This window comes from Mauremys reevesii, linkage group 12 (assembly GCF_016161935.1).
Source record: "Mauremys reevesii isolate NIE-2019 linkage group 12, ASM1616193v1, whole genome shotgun sequence".
Classification (NCBI taxonomy): Eukaryota; Metazoa; Chordata; order Testudines; family Geoemydidae; genus Mauremys; species Mauremys reevesii.
The window spans coordinates 6,634,087-6,650,866 of record NC_052634.1 but is presented as its reverse complement, the minus strand read 5'-3'; the positions used below and the strand labels follow the sequence as shown (position 1 = coordinate 6,650,866).

Below are 16,780 nucleotides of genomic sequence, written 5' to 3'. Positions count from 1 at the left end.
TTGCACATTGCAATAACACCTTGTTGCCAAGTCTCCCGAGGAAAGGAAAGCAACCCTGCCTTTCCAAAAAAGCCCAGGCCGGTTCAGAGGGAGGACAGTGGGGGCTGTTTATACAAATTCCAATGTTTGTAGTTCTAGTTTTGTTGCATACAAGTTACACATGAAAACTATTAAAATAATATGTGTGTGTACACTTCCAGTATTTAAAAGGGTCATTCTCGCTCTTTCCACCCTCCGTGGTCTCTGTTGCCTCAGTGTGGTACATTCCCGTGTTGAACCATTGATTGGAGCATAGCCTGGTGTGGGACAAAAAATTGGAGCATAGGATGTGTCAAGGGGCAGGCCCCAAAGTTCATGAATTTGGGTGTGTTTTCTTGATTGAACGGGAGTGGGGACAGGAGGATTCTCAAATTCTAAGGAAGTGCATCACCCTAAGGCTGCTCAATCACCGACACCACTCCTACAACCATGTTTAAACTAGAACGTTGTGTTGAAGTCACCTTTGCAAAAAAGCCCAAGTAAGCAACCTCCAAAGGGAACAAGCCCCAAACCTCTGCAATCCGCAACTCGCAAAATATTTAAGCCACTTTTTGTATAAAAAAAAAACCAAGCCCAGAGTAAAACGTGCTGCACATGTCAACAGGAGGGGGAGAGAGAATTCTTCACTGGATTTCCTTTGGGGGGCAGTGGAGGCATTGTTACTGCTGTCAGGAAATCAGGCAGATGAACTGTTTCAGCCCAATGCCCGGTTGTGTGTTTTCTCTACCTGGAGGGTCTGCCTCTAGCTCTGAGAGTGACCCATTCAGTTCTTAGCCTCTGGTACGACTGTCAAAAGGAGGCAGTGTGACCGAGCAGTTAGAGCAGGACTCGGGACTTCAGGGGTCTATTCCCAGCTTTGCTGCAGACGGTCTGCACAAGTCACGTGACTGTCCCCTGCCTCAGTTTCCCCATCTGTAAAATAAGGATGCTGAGGCTGACCTGCCTCCCAGGAGGGTTGGGAGGACCAGTGTATGGCTGAAAACACTAGACCAGGATAGATTATCACTGTTGTTAATTTCTGCCAGTGGTGAGCTGGGCTTTTCGGTGATGGGGACACCTCTCCCATGGGAAGCTCCACAAACTCATTGGGCACACAGGTCTTTGCCTGGCTATCAGCCCTCTGGCTGGCTGCTTCTCCAGGGAATTCTCCTTGGCCGGAGAACCTCTCCCCACATCCCCATGCCAGGCAGAGCTGGGGCGAGAGCCCCTTGGGCTCCACTCAGAGCTGAAATGAATTAAATAAGAGTTTCAAAGGCCCACCTCCGGCACCGTGTCCCGTGCTCCAGCGACGGGGGAGAGAGCTCCCCTCACACCCATACTGGCTGCCCCGGTCGTTTCCTCCATTGCGTTTCTGTATCCGCCTGCAGAGCTGGCCGTGGCCTGTTCCCTGGGATTGCAGGCGCTCACGGATCAGCTGCACCCAGTCCTGCTGACAAAGCCCCAGCTCCCAGAACTCAGCATACTCTGGAGCTGGGGAGCCCCAGGCCATGAGTGGGGGGGAGCAAGGGGGCTTTACGGCCAGCCTCCAGGCAGAAAACTCCAGCCTGTGGAGGTGATCAGGGACCTTGCTGGGTTCTTCGCGATGCTGCTGTCCATCCGGCTCACCTGCTGTCCAAGGAGAAACCTGCAGCGACCTGGGGAGTTGAAAGAGAGAAATGTCAGCCCAGGCCAAGTCAAAGGTCTCACATGGTTGGCCGGTGTTTCACATTAGTAGGGGAGAGTGTTTGTGTGTTGTGCCAGCGAGGGTGTGACACCCCCCCGTGTGTGCTGTGCACCCCACGTTTGTGTATTGTGCACCCCACGTTTGTGTGGCCCCAGTGCTCAGCGTTAGTGGGTCTGTGTGTGTGGTCCGTGGGTAGGGTTCGTGCATGCCATGTGGGCTTTGCTGCTCACGCGTGTGATGTGGACAGTAACAATCGGCGCGCTGAGTGTGTGCCATCCGTGGGTGTGTGGTTTAGTTCGTGTCTCATGACGCCCCTAAGCAGGATCGAATTGCAGGATTTCTCACGCCCTTTGCTCTTCACTCCCACCTGCCACACCCGCAGCCTCTCCTCCTCCAAGACCTTCCACAAAACCCCCGCCTGGCCCAAACACCCCAGTGCTCCCCTTCAGGAGGCCAGTTTTCGGCTTGCCTCGCATTCCCCAACTTCCACAGCACTGTCACTGGGCTCCACTCCATCCAGGGAAATCACCACAAAAATGAGCCAGCCCATCTCTGGCATGGCAGCACTCCCCACAGCACGAAGACTGGCCTGGTGCTTCCAGAATGGGGGAGCTGACACATTCATGGCCACTTACGTGATCTAGACGAGGATGCAAGCCACCTCCTTCACCCTCCTCTGTCTTCCCTGTTCTGCCATTCCCCTCGCTCCCTCTCTTTCTCTGACTCTTTCCCTTGGCGGCTCCTGTAGGGTGATGTATTAAGTCAAGGGGTTTTTCAAGTCAGGTCTGTGGTTCTCTCTCCCGCCCTCCTCCCACTGGTTGCAGCATTTCCGACACTGGGATATTTTTCCCCTCCTCTTGTAGCTCTTGGCTCTGAAAGTCACTGATTTCCTTTGGAGTTTGGGAGGAGAGACACAAGGAGGGGAAGGGGGGGAGCAGAGAGACAGCCTTTCCTCAGAGCTGAAGTGCTCAGGAAGAGCTCACAGGACAAGGGACGCAAAGCAGGCGCAGCAAGAGAGTCGGGATACACAGTAAGTAAAGCTAAGCAGCTCCAGCTGCTCCTAACAAAGTTGGCGGTGTAGCTATGGGGCCAGACGGGCCATGGGATTTCCCTTAGCAACTCGGCCAGGCCCGGGAGCTCGGCTCGGTCCCAGCTCCAGTCATGACACATTCCAGCGGCAGGCTCTGTTTTCCTTCTTTCCCTTTTATTTGTGGCCTGCGGGAGTCTGGAAGGAGAGAGACCTGCTCCCCTTCCACTCCCCAGTGGATCCCTGCTCATCTGGGTGCTCTGAGCCAGGCAGGGGAGAGGCCTGCATGGGGCAATGCAGGGGAGGCCAAGGCTGAAGTGAGTTGGATAGCAGCCCTGCTTGGGGGAGTGGGGGGGGGGGGGATACGAGCCTTGCAGGCAGGGGGAAGGGCTGGGTTCTGGCCCCACTGGGAAGGCAGTAATGCTGCACAAGCTGAGAGGGTGTTCCCACACTCCACAGCCTCGGGGGCGGGGAGAGGTGCTACCCCGCCTCTGGGTGTGGTGCTGCAGCCCCTGGGTAACTTGCCATGGAGCCGGGAAGGGTCCACAGGTGCCAACTTTCACACGGTATGAATAAGCACCCTGACTTTCACAATAAGCCAAAAACCAAGCCAATCCCTAAGAACCCCAACACTCTATGTGACCAGATCCCCCCAGCGGGCAGTATGGGACTGTGGTGGGCCCGCGGTGCACCCCGACTCTCTCCCCCCTTGCCACTGCTTGCCGGGAGCCCATAAAAAAAGGGAAAAAAAGCTACAAGCTAAACAATCTACAAGCCAAAAACTAGCCAACAAGCAACTCACAAGCCAATTCAGCCAAAAACAAGCCCAATTTCTGCGGGTTTTTTTCCCGTGGGTTTGGCATGTCTGGAAGGATCCTGGCCTCGCGCCCCGTGTGAAAGGAGAGTTCAGAGCGTGGGAGTCACCGTCAGCACAGCAGGAGCCCCCTTGGGGAATGAGCGCAGAGTGCGGGGCAAAGGGACCCCTAGTAGTTCTCAGCCAGGAGTCCGGGGCCACGAGCAGGTTTCGGGGGGGCTGCCAAGCAGGGTCAGGGTTAGACTCACTGGAGCCTCGCTGCACACAACTGGAACCCCGGCGCCCTGAGCGCTGACACCTGCGGCTGAAGTTGAAGCCTGAGCAACTTAGCTTTGTGGGGCCCCCTGTGGCGTGGAGCCCTGGGCCACTCCCCTGCTTGCTACCCGCTAACGCCGGCCCTGGCTTCGTATGCAGAAAACCAGTGGTGGCGGCACAGCTGGGCGGTGGAGTTTATAGCATGTGGGGGGGAGGGGCTCAGAAAGAAAACAGTTGAGAGCCCCTGGCCTAGAGGGCAAGAAAATAGAGACAGGATCTTTGACCACAGCCCACAACCACCCACACACCCCACGCTCACAGCCACCCACACTCCCCACACTCACAACCCAGGGGACACAGCCCACAACCACCCACCCACCCCAGAGCTCACAACCACCCACACACCCCACGCTCACAACCCAGGACACACAACCCACAACCACTCACCCACCCACAGCTCACAACCGATGACATCCACAGCCCATGACCACCCACACACCCCACGCTCACAACCCCCCCCACACAGCCCACAACCACCCACCCACCCCAGAGCTCACAACCACCCACGCATCCCACGCTCACAACCCAGGACACACAGTCCACAACCACTCACCCACCCCACAACCCATGACACACAGTCCACAACCACCCACCCACCCCACAGCTCACAACCACCCACTCACCCACCCCACAACCCAAGACACACAGCCCACAACCACCCACCCACCCCAGAGCTCACAACCACCCACTCACCCACCCCACAACCCATGACACACAGCCCACAACCACTCACCCACCCACAGCTCACAACCGATGACACCCACAGCCCACGACCACTCACCCACCCACAGCTCACAACCCACAACCACTCACCCACCCACAGCTCACAACCCATGACACCCACAGCCCATGACCACCCACACACCCCACGCTCACAACCCAGGACACAGCCCACAACCACTCACCCACCCACACCCCACAACCCATGACACCCACAGCCCACAACCATCCACATACCCCACAACCCATGACACACACAGCCCACAACCACCCACACACACCATGCTCACAACCCATGACACAGCCCACAACCACCCATACACCCCCCCACACACACAGCCCACAACCACCTATACACTCCCCACACACACACACAACCACCCCCACAGCCCACAACCCATGACACACACAGCCCACAGCCACCCACGCACCCCACAGGCCACAGCCACCCCCACAGCCCACGACACACACAGTCCACAATCACCCCCACACCCCACGCTCACAATCCATAACACACAGAGCTCAGAACCACCCACGGCTCACAACCCATGACGCCCTCCACACAGCTCACAGCCCACAACTCACCACATACACACCCCTCAATCCAGCTCACAATCAACCATGCACATACCCACCGCATACCCACTTACACCCACGGCGATACACACAACTCACACACACACACCTGGCCCATCTAGCCCATTGTCCTCCCTCCTGTCATGCCATGGTTCTCAGATACCCTGGTGAGGGGCAGATTGGACTGGACTGACCGGGCTCGTGGCCTACCCAGGCCAGTCTCCCATACCTCCTACCCTTCTGGGCTGGACTGCTGGTCCATCAAGTTCGGTGTCCAGCATCTCTGGTACCCAACCTCAGTTGGAGCGTCGCTGTGGAGTGAGGGGAACATACAGCCCGCACACCCTAATCAGAGCTGTCAAGCCAGGGCCTCCACCTCTCAGCACGCAAGAGACATAACGGTTCACTCTCCTCCCAGCCCCTCCATGGCAGCTGAGATGAAGCAGCTCCTCTTCCTCTTCCTCGGGCTGATCGCCAGTTCCATCCAGATCGAGGACAACAAGATCCCGAGCCTGTGCTCTGGGCAGCACGGAATCCCAGGCACACCCGGCGTCCATGGAAGCCAGGGTCTTCCAGGCAGAGATGGGCGTGACGGCCGGGACGGAGCAGCCGGGATGCAGGGAGAGAAGGGAGAGATCGGGCAGCCTGGTAAGGAGACCTCCCTGCTGGAGAATGCACCAGGAACTGGAGCCCAGCTCCCAGTGAGGGAGGAGCCAATGACACACCCATGGCTACCGCACTGGGCCAGTTGGGTTAACCAGACAGACAGACAGACAGATCCAAAGGGGCTAAGCACCCGGGTCTCCGTGTTCTTCCTTCAAGGGGAAATAAATTAGATACCATGTGAGGTGGGGAGTAGGGCCTATCTGCTCTGTTTGGGATCCATGACATGCAGCCAGGGGCACAGATCCCATGGGGATGGGTGTATCACAAATTAGATCCAGAGATGGATGGGCTGGCTGGTTATTAGTGGCTCCTGTGCGCTGGGCATCTCTCCTGCCCCCTTTGATGTTCTCGCTCCTCCCCCTCAGGAGTCCCAGGTCCCCGCGGGGACAGCGGCAGCCCCGGCATGAACGGTCTGAATGGGGAGAAGGGGGCGCAGGGGGAATGCGCGGTGGCTCCCCGCTCAGCCTTCACCGCCAAGCGCTCCGAGTCACGCAGCCCGCCCCTGGCGGACCAGCCCGTCCGCTTTGACGTGGTGCTGATCAACGAGCAGGGCCACTATGACGCGGACACGGGCAAGTTCACCTGCGAGATCCCCGGGGTCTACTACTTCGCCGTCCACGCCACCGTGTACCGCAGCAGCCTGCAGTTTGACATCATGAAGAACGGCCATTCGGTGGCCTCCTTCTTCCAGTTCTACGGCAACTGGCCCAAGCCCACCTCGCTGTCGGGCGGCGCCCTGGTGCGCCTGGAGCCAGAGGACGAAGTGTGGGTTCAAGTCGGGGTGGGCGACTACATCGGCTTCTACTCCAGCATCAAGACGGACAGCACCTTCACCGGCTTCCTGGTGTACACCTACTGGCAGAACTCCGCCGTCTTCGCCTGAGACCCGAGCTGCCGGGGGCGGGGGCAGCGACCGAGGAGTGCCATCCCCTCGGCGCACAGCCCAAACCCCGTCACGTCCCCTGGGGAGGGACCCCCAAGAGGCATCCGGGTCCAGTGGCCTAAGCACGGTCCTGGGAGCCAGGACTCCTGGGTTCTTCGCCATTGACGCTTCCCACTACCACGTACCGTGGGGATAATGATGCTTCCCTACCCCAGAGTGGGACTCTGTGAGGAGTCATTAGTTAGTACTGCATAAGAGCTAAGTATTCTTATTATCACTGGTGCATGAAGTTTGGGAGGTCTCAGTCCAGCTGGTCTCCTGGCTCCTTGAGGCACTCGCTGTCTGTGCAATGGAATCGCAAGGACGTGGTTATTGTATGTTACTTCCCATAGCCATTTAGGATTGAAGCATATTCCCTGAAGTGCAAGTGCTGCATCCCAGCGAGACTGGGCAGTGCCCATGGCACAACCCCCCTGGTGTCCGTGGGGCTCACTCGCCCCCTGTCTCAGCAGAGAAGCCAAGGGCTGGGTGAGCCATGGGGACAGAGCTCCTGGGATGTTGCTTGGGAAGCCTGCCATGGTGCCCTCCCTGCTCTGAGCATAAACAGGGCTCTTCAGGGGCTTCCAATGCACAGCCCAGACCCCCAGCTGCTGTAAATCACACAGCTCCTCTATGGAGCTTCACAGCTGAACGCCAGCTGAGGGTCTGGCCAGATCTTCTTCCCCCTTACACCCACGGCGATACAGCAAAATCCCATCGAAGCCAATGTGGGGGCTCCAGGCAGACCCAGTTACAATGGACTGGACCCTGCCCCCATTGTGTGCTGCCATTTGACAAGCAGACACCACATGTGGCCTGACTCCAGTACCTGCTGGACCTGCTCCGAGCGCACCCTGCATAGGGCCGCGGCTGGGATGTGAAGCAGGAGCTTGGTTGACAGGCGGTAGCTTTGCCAGCTCAGCCACCCAACCTCATCTGTGCTAGGTGCAGGGACCACCCTGCTTTCATGCCACCCGGACGTCACTCTCACAGTGTATATGACCTCCCTGTGAACCCTCAATAAATGAGCTCTCAACTATTCATCAGCCTGTTAGCGTGTCTGCTCCGGAACACGTGTCAGGGCATGATCATATGTTTGGGTGCTTGTTTGCATGTTGTATGCCTGTCAGGGCATGTTTGTGTGCATCATCTGTGTGCTCACCAGGGCACAGCTGTATATCAGCCCACAAATGCACATCTGAGTGTTGTGTTTTCTCTTGTATGCGTGACTAGGTGTGTTAGGATCTTTTCTTACATGCATGTCAGTGCATGTTAGCCTGCATTGGCTCCTGTACGCACATCAGGGCATTAGCACGTGTCAGCTTTTTTGTGTCTTTCCTTGTATGTGTGTCAGGGCCTATTTATGTGTCTTCTCTTCTAGGTATGTTAAGGTGTTAGCATGTCAGTTCTTTCTCTTGTGTGTGTGTGTTAGGGCATGTTGGAGTGTGTCAGCTCCACGCAGCTCTATAGCAGGGCCTGTTTGTGTGTCACATGGTACCATAGGGTGGAAGGAGACATCTTTACACTTCATAGCACTGTTCCCTTTCCCCTGGCTCTATAGTCACGTGAGCAGCACCGGCTCCCTGCCTCCACTGGGTCAACCCAGGAGCTCCTGTTAGTGCTGCTTGGCCGTTCTCCTGTCACACACACAGCAGCGAGCCAAGCTCCGCTCCCTCTCTCCAATAGCAGATACCTGGGACTAGCCCCCGGAGGACAGCGGCAGAGTGCCTGCGCTTGGAAACAGAAGACCACCCTCAGTCACCCCTGGTTTTGCTGCTGGAGTCACCAGTGGGATGTATTTATAGCACCCCCAGACCCCAGCTCCCTGAGGGGGTCGGGTCACCTCCGAGACCCAGCACGCTTGGCTTGGGGGAGGCAGGGTACCAAGGCACACACTCAGCGTGCACACTGACTACATCCATCCCCATCTAGGAACAAAGCACAGCACCACACCACACAGCCCACGCTGTCCCCTTGTTCTACATGCGGGGGGCTTGGGTAGAGAAAAGAAACATGGACCCAGCCCAGAAGGCCCACGTGTCTCTAACCAGCTACAGCCCCCATGCCCATCTACGCATAGGGCCACCTCTGTAAATGCAGAAGCCCTTCCCCCCTGCCCCACAAAGTAGGATGGTGCTGCCCATAGAAGGGGTCTCATTCTATCAACAGGCCTTTCTGCCATCTGGGACTGGATCCTTTCTCCACTGGGAGGCAGCCCCAGGCAGGGGAGTTGAGCTGAGGCAGGAGAAGAGCCGGGAAGTGCCTGGAGGGCGTGTGCAGGCTGGTCCAGCTGCCCGCTCTGCCCCGGGAAGGGGGAAGAAGCCTTTGGAGCTCTCCGGGAGGGTGGCATTCTGGGTGCCTGGGTTCCCCTCTGGTACAAGGATGGGGAGAGGGGAAAAGTATCTCCCCCATGACAGGTCTCTGCTAGCAGGGACAGAGAGAGACAGAGAGAGGCAGCCCAGGGTCTGATCTCCTCGCCAGCAGCCTGAGCGCCAGCAGATGCCAGCCCTCTTCAGTGACCTTTTATAGATGGAAACCGAGGCACAGGGAGTGGAAGTGACTTGCTCAAGACTGCACAGTGAGTTAGTGCCAGAGCTGGGCACAGAACCCAGGAGTCTTGACTCGCCCCGCTCCCTGCTCTAACCACTAGTCTGGCTGCCTCCCGGCCTTTGACAGAGGGACGCCTGCAGCAAACCCCATTTACAGACGCTTCTGTCAATGCTGCCTGCTCCTGCGGGCAAGGGCTGTGCCTGCTTGCCCCCAAGCTGGCAAGGCCACGCCCTTGTGCTTTGTTGACACCCCCCTCTCTGCCCCACACTGTGTAGTTTTGGGAAGCTGCACAGAGCCCTCTCCCCCCTAGGGGGCACCAGCTCCCCACATTGCGAGGGTTCTTGTGCAAAGCATCAGTTCAGCACTGCTGGGTAGATTAACTCCCCACTACCTAGCTCCTGCTTCTGTTCAGTACCAGCCCCGCTGCCAGGGCACGACGCTCCTCACATTCTGCACAGCAACAGGGTGCATCAGCCAGCGCCTTGCGAGCCTCGTGGAGCAACCTGCAGGGTGTGGAAGTCGGGACTCCCGCTTCTAGTCCCAGCTCTGATATTGACTCATTTTGGGCATGTCGTTTTGCAGCTCTGTGCCTCAGTTTCCCTTCTGCCCAATGAGGCTCACCCTCTTCAGAGGACTGCTGTGAGGATTAGTGGAGTTGGGAGGTGTGTTGAGATCCGGAGCTGGAACCGTGCCCTCGCTCTCTGAACTCCAGAGCTCCCCTGGAGAGGGACGCCTGGCTCCCCTCACTGCCTCCCTGGGGGCAGGAGTTGCTGAGACAGCACTTTCTCACTTCCCTTCCCTCTCTCCCCTTGCAGATTTCCAGTGTGAATATTGTGACTTGGCTCAGGAAAAGGTCCCTATTTTTAGCAAGGGAAGGAAGAGCCCTCTGCACTTCTGTCCAAGACAGCCCTGGTGCTACTTTTCCAAACTCCACTGGATCGCACCCAGCTGGGGACTGCTTCCCATTGTGCGAGCATGGAAGGGGGACAGCAAATGAGTCTGGGCCCTGTGAGCTCCCGGGAGGGGGAGCAGGCATCACAGATCTCCCCAAGAGGACAGCTGCGATCATCCAGCCTGAGCTCATGTGTGTCACAGGCCTGAGAATCAGGGCTGCCCAGACAGGGAGCAGAGCATGGGAAGAGGCAATGCATTTCATCCCCCTCTCGCCTGCCTGCCCTGTTCAGGTGGTGGGCTCACTAGATGATCTGCCAAGCTAAGCAGTGCCTGGGTAGGAGACCTAGAGAGCACCAACATATGGTGGTTATTAAAACACTGCAGGGGACAGCACCCAGGTGCCAGACTGAATGCTTCATGCCCCCCAGCGTGTAAAAGCAGAGCTTGACTCTGTCATTTAAAAGACTCTCCCACGGAGCCAATCGGGCTCTGGAATGAGCCAGGCCCACAGAACAGAGAGGGGAGCAGTGTTGGGGGACAGGAGAGAAATTCCTGATGTGGGGAGTTGACAGCGTGATCTGGGACGGAGGACGTAGCAAGGGTGTGTGGCCAAGTGGATAGAACAAGTGGGAGAGCGGACTTCTGGGTTCTATCCCCAACCATGGGAAGGAGTCAAAGGGTGTCAGTGATTAGAGGTGGGGCACTGGGAGGCAGGACTCCTGGGTTCTCCCCCAACTCTGGGAGTTGAAGGTGGTTTGAGCAGGAGAAAGCTAGAACTCAAACTCCTGAATTCTGGTCCCAGCTCTGCTGCTGCTGCCGCCATTGTGTGGGGTTCAGGTACATTTTGGGGATGGTTGAGGGGAGAGTTACAGAATAAGGATGAATTGGGGGAAACCCTAAAAACATCTTATTGGTACATCTCCCATGCTACACCCTGCTGCAGTCCGTGATGGCCTCAGAGCTCCACAAGAGGGCACCCCCCACCCCCTCCCATGAGCACATCCAGGAGCAGTAGGTTTCCAGGTGGTCTGGGGACTAGGAGCAGGACCCACTGGAAAGGCCCAGAAAGCTGGGGGGTGAGACGAGGAGCCAGTCTGCAGGGAAGAGGGCTGGGGTAGGGGGCTAATAGCAGGAGATCTGGGAGTGGGAAGAAGGCAGCAGGGTGGCAGTACACGGCATCCCAGGAGGGAAGGAGGTAGGGAGAACACAGGATACCCCAGGGGTCCAGCTCAGAGGCCCTGCTCTCAAGCCAGAGAGCAGCCCCAAACCTGACATGTTCCTCACTGCCTCTCTGCTAAGGGTAGAAGCTGGGCCTGGTGGGTGCTGGTCAGCTGTGATGGGAGGCAGCCGCTCTACACCCAGCACTGGACAGGCAGGTCCTGAGGCTGTGGGCATAGACAGATGGCCCATGCCCTGCACCACCCCCTCATCCCTGAGCCGCAGGCTCTGAAAGCAGCCTGGGAGCATACACTGGGTCTGGGAAGGAGCACAGGCTAGTGCTTAGAGCGGTGGCTGGGAGCCAGGACTGCTGGGTTCTATCTGCACCCCTAAGACTCCTATACCCCCCCCATCCTTTCCCTAACCTCTTAACCAGAAGAGCCGTATGCTGTGCCCTGCCTGGTCTGTTCTGCAGCCCCCACTCCTGGGCCAGGGTCCCCCATGGGGCCAGCCTTACAGTGTACTCCCTGGCCTCACCTCTTAGCCTCCCAGAGTCCCCAGCTGTGATGAGCCAAGAGGCAGAACCCACCTCAAGAAAATATTAGCCCAGGGTAAATAAGCCACCCCTGCTCTGGTTACCTGCCCAGGTGGGAGCGAGGCAGCAGGACAAAGATGTGGGGGCAAGGAGCCAGGGCTGCTGGCTGTGAGGAGAGGGGGTCAGATCATTATCCAGGGTAATGGGCTCCTCCTACCTCCCCACTGATCCTCCCCAAGGCCCCAGGCCAGCACACACCACCCCAAAGAGTTGGAGGGAACCCTGCCAGCGAGTGCTGGAGAGCGCCTAGCGCTGCACTTCCAGGCACCCCCAGCAGGAGGCGCTGGGGGAAGTGGTGTTGGGGCATTGCCCATAGGGGAGCGCTCTGCTGTTCCACCCCCGGACCCCCCAGCAGGAGGCGCTGGAGGGAACGGTCTCTCTCCCTTCCCCATCCCAGCTATGGACGCCAGGGGGCTGTGTCCCTCTGCTGTGCTAGCTGGGAGGAGAGCTCTCTCTGGGGACCCGTCAGTGGGGACTGCCATGGGCTGAACAGCCCCTTCTCACCACCCAGCTGAGTCCCAGAGGGGTTGGGCCCAGACTACCAGGCTTGGCTGGGGAGCAGAGCATCCCCTGCTAGGTGACCAGAGGCCCCTTGGGAACAGGCTTCTACCTCAACCCACAGCAAGAGGTAATAGGGCCACCTGCACCTGCCTGGGGGCTGTGTTAGGACTCGGTAGGGGCCCTGTCACGGGGTGCTCGACTCACCGCCGGAGCACCTCCTTCTGGCCATATCTGCAGATGAGCTGGGGGGGTTAAAACCCCTTCCTGCAGGGGCGCTCCATCACTCCTCTGGGTCTGGCTCTCTCAGGACTTCACTGCTCCCATTTCAGGGCTTGTTCAGGGGTAGTTTCCCCTGCCAGGAGGGACATGTTCTCAAAGTCTCTCAGGACCCACCATCCCAGGCAGTTTTCTCTTTCACTGACCCTTAACAGCACCCCCGGCCAGCCCGCTACACTGGGTTCCAGATGAGGGACTCTACAACACGCAGCCAGGCTCTGGACAGCTCTAAACCACAGCCAGATAGATAGATAACCCTTCCCTCACCTTGAGAGGCTACAGGCCCCTGGTGCAGGCAAGAGCCTGGGCTTTATACAGGCCCCTCCTGTTCCTGTCCAGCTGAGCTTCATCCCTAATTAATCCCTGCTCTGCTCCTTGGTGCAGCCTGGGCTGGCAACTGGCCCATGTAGCCAGACCCTGTGTGGAGTGGATACCCCATCACAGGCCCGTGGGCTGCATAGGATCTTCCAGCAATGGGTGTCACTCAGGGTCCCATTTGGCTCATGTCTGTCCTGAGACCTAGAAATTGCTGCTTGTTAGAGTCCCTGCAGCAGACACCTGTGGGTAGAGGCTGGTGGGCTGCGTGGCAGGTCCCACACTGGACCCCTGGGCTGCCCCTGACCAAAGCCCCCAGAAAGGGAATGCAGGACCAGAGCAGCTCTGCTGCTGCGGAGGCCTCAGCAATGGGGGCCTGGGAGCAGGACCAAGGGCTCACTGCATTAGTGAGAGCAAGTCTGGCTTCAGCGGCTGCTCCCCGCAAAAGGGCCTGGAGCCGCTCCGTCTGGCTGCTGGTGTGAAATGAGCCAGAGGCCAGGCCTGGCTGGGAGCCGTTCTCCTCCAAGTCTCCCCTGTGGAATGAGCTGGCCAGGTCTCCGTCCAGTTCCTAGCAGCCGCAGAACCACAGGTGCCTACTGGGCCTGGGTCAGGAGGGGGCCAGGGGCTGAGCAGGCAAGGGAGACGGCCCTCCCCTCTCTCCCCGGAGGTGCGTCTCCTCCAGCTCTGGGCTGAGGCTGGCACGAACGAGCAGAGGGGTTCCTTCCAATCAAGGCCTGTGCGAGGGGCTGGGAAGCTCGGGAGCTAGGGATTGCAGCCCGTCTCCCAGGCCCATCCCGAAGGGGGGGGCCAGAGACATGGCTGAAGGGATTCTAGCTCAATATTCCCCTCCACGGGCACCAGTCCTACTAGCGGGTGATCCCACCCCAGCATGGAGCACCCCTGGGGTCCCCTGGGAGAGGCCGCGCCTGGGGCTGCCCTGGCTAGTTAGTCCCCATGTGCGGCAGGCGCCTGCCAAAGTGGCCGCTGCCTCCGGATGGGGGCCCCGGCTGAGATGCCCTGGGCCTGATCTTCAGCGAGTGCTGGGCCCTGCAGCGCCCGCTGACAGAAGGGAGCCCAGCAGCTCTAGGCTGTCTTGGTGGGCATCCAAAATCAGTGACCATGCTTGAAAATCCAGGCTGGACCCCAGGGCTAGCTCTCCAGCCCCAACTGTCCTCATGGGAGGGGGCCACGCACCAGCTGGGGAGATCTCTAACCAGAGACCCAAGAGTCTAGGGGCTATGAGACTTCACAGCTCCCCACAGCCTTGGGCTCACCCCCTCTGAGTGTCATGTTCATTTAAGGTGCTCCTGGTCCCCCAGAACAAGGGTACCCTCCCTAACGCAGGGCTGTCAGTGCTCCCAAGGGCCATGGACTCTTCCCAGTGGATGTGTCTGACATAAGTCATTGAGGGCTGTCTAGTAGTTAGTGCGGGTGGAGTGGACACTGGGAGGCCTGGCTCTGGCAGAGAGTGGGGTCTAGTGGTTAGAGCTGGAGATTAGGATTCAGGACTCCTGGGATCTATTCCCAGTTCTTCCACTGACTCACCATGCGACCTTGGCCATAACCGCTCTCTGCCTCAGTTTCCCCATGTGTAAAATGGGGTTAATGCTCTGCAGGAGGAGGGAAGGGGCACTCTGGGACTCGCTGGGTTAATGCACAGTGCTTTGAGAGCCTAGGGTGGTGGGTGCTACAGAAAAGTGAGTATGTAGCAGATGTGACAGGCAACGGGTGCTGCCCACAGAGGTGCCCCAGCATGGGTCTTCACACCTCTCTCCCACCGGCCCTGTGGCTGCAGCGCAGCAGTGGGTGCTGAGGTGGGGGATGGTTGCAGAGTGTTAGGCTGCTGGGTGCTCACTGCAGAGCCCCGGGTCCCCTAGAAGCTAGGCTGGGGCTGGTTAGCCAGAACCTCGGGTATCCGAATGCTCTGGCAGCAGCAGCTCCTTCCTGGAAGCAGCCTGAGGACAGCAGTGGACTTATGACTGTTTCCGTAAGCGGAGCCGCCTGGGGGCTAAATGGATCCACGGATCGATGGCAGGAGCTGCTTGTTCTTGGAGATGGACAAGCCTCTTTTGCAGCTGAGCTCAGCCGCTGTGTTGGGCTGGGGGAGCTGCATAGGATGATGTAGGGGGAGGGAACCTCGCTTCCTGGGGAGGGGGGATGAGGGTGGGCAAACAGGAAGGGTGAGGAAGCCCCTGGAGCAGTGGTACTCAACCTTTTCCATGCTGGGACCCCCCAAACCTCCTTCCCCTCTCACTGGAAATCCCCCTTCCCCGTAGCAATATGGGGAGGGGAGGGTGACCGTGACCCCTTGACATCTGCCTGAGACCCCTGTCCTAGAGTTCAGCTGCTCAGAGCTCTCCTCAAAACAGGCAACTTGCAGCCGCCCTGGGTCCCCTCGCTGTGGAAAAGCAGCAGCTCCCTTCACAGCCCCAAGCAGACAGGGGCCTTAGCTGCAGGCGCTGGATCTGGATTCTGGACACCCAGAGTTTGCATCTAAGGGTTTCGTTTTGCTATTTCAGCAATGAGGCCATTTGCCAGACCCAGATGTAAGATCTGGATTCCCACATCCTGAGCTGAAGGAGGCTGGACCTGGGCTCACTGTTCTGACCCATCAATAGCTGAAGGAGCCTTGTCCGGGATGCCAGACGGTGCCATCCAAGAGCTTCCACGCACACGCCTACATTCCTGCTCCGCCTCATTCCCTATGCCCCAAGCCCACGACTGCAAAGGTCCCCGGTGGTCCAGCTGCCATTTGTCATCTGCTGCCCATTGCATCATTAGCCAGCCTCCCTGCTGGGCACGAGACAACCTGCCTTGCGAGAAAGGCAGCAGGAGGATCTGTCTGTCCTCCCCACACTGCCGCTGTCTCTGGAGCATGGAAATCACCATCTCATTAAAGCTGGGCCCATGATTAAACCCCATGGCATCTTGCCCACACAAGGCAGCAGCTGCTAGAGAGAGGGGCTCCTGCCCAGGGAATGGGAGCCAGAGGAGCTGCAGCTCGTCCAGGCGGAGTTTGCCTGTAATTACTATCCCCTCCCTTGGGACCCGTGACCACAGCCCCGGTGGAAGAGGCTGCATGACCAGCCCGGTCACTCCTTGGCCCTTCTGAGACCGTTGGTGCCAGCCGTTGGCGGTTCTGTGACGTGCAAGCCAGAAGCTGGATTGACACCAGACAAACTCATTCCGTGCATGGGGCCCTCACTGGGGCCAGGGATGGGCCAACGACCCAAGACTGATCCCAAGGAGCAACCCAGTCCCCTGGTTAATACCTCAACGCCGCCTCATCTGGGCTCATCTGAGGCGTCCAGCTCCCCAGCCTCAAACTTCCACATGTGCCACGTCCTTCTGCTTCATCTTCCCGCTGAGCCACGGAGCCAGCACTGGCTGCTTGAGACCCCACAGCCTAGCGGGGCTGAAGCTGCCAGGCCAGAAGACGAGAAGAGTCTCCAGGCTGCTCTGGATCCACCTCCAGGTGCAGGAGCGTGCCAGAGGCTGGGAGGGATTAATGGTATCTTGCCTGCAAATTTGCCCCATTCGTCTTCAAGCTATGCATGCAGGGATCAACGTCCTGCTGAAATGCAACCGCCTCTGGAGAGTTGCACCGTGGCCAGTGCACGTCAAAACAGTGTGTGTGTGTGGGGGGGGATTTTAGCCAAGGCCCCCAACTCCTACCATAAATGCCACGTGCTGGTGAACGCCTGCACAGAGCCTCGATTTTTAAGAGTTCCACCCAAATGCTCCCCAAG

General features: G+C 58.4%; 1 protein-coding gene across 2 annotated transcripts; it reads left to right on the top strand.

Annotated features, from left to right (window-relative positions):
• The first annotated feature begins 2,475 nt into the window (after positions 1–2,475).
• C1QTNF5 (C1q and TNF related 5) lies at positions 2,476–7,783 on the top strand. Of its 2 annotated transcripts, XM_039496290.1 has the most exons (3): positions 2,476–2,732; positions 5,573–5,802; positions 6,186–7,783. In XM_039496290.1, the coding sequence occupies exons 2-3, from the start codon at positions 5,580–5,582 to the stop codon at positions 6,701–6,703; spliced, it is 741 nt and encodes a 246-aa protein (XP_039352224.1). In that variant the 5' UTR covers positions 2,476–2,732; positions 5,573–5,579; the 3' UTR covers positions 6,704–7,783. The 2 variants fall into 2 exon arrangements, with proteins under 2 accessions (XP_039352224.1, XP_039352223.1); XM_039496289.1 differs by lacking the exon at positions 2,476–2,732 and having other exon boundaries at positions 5,230–5,802.
• Positions 7,784–16,780: the final 8,997 nt, after the last annotated feature.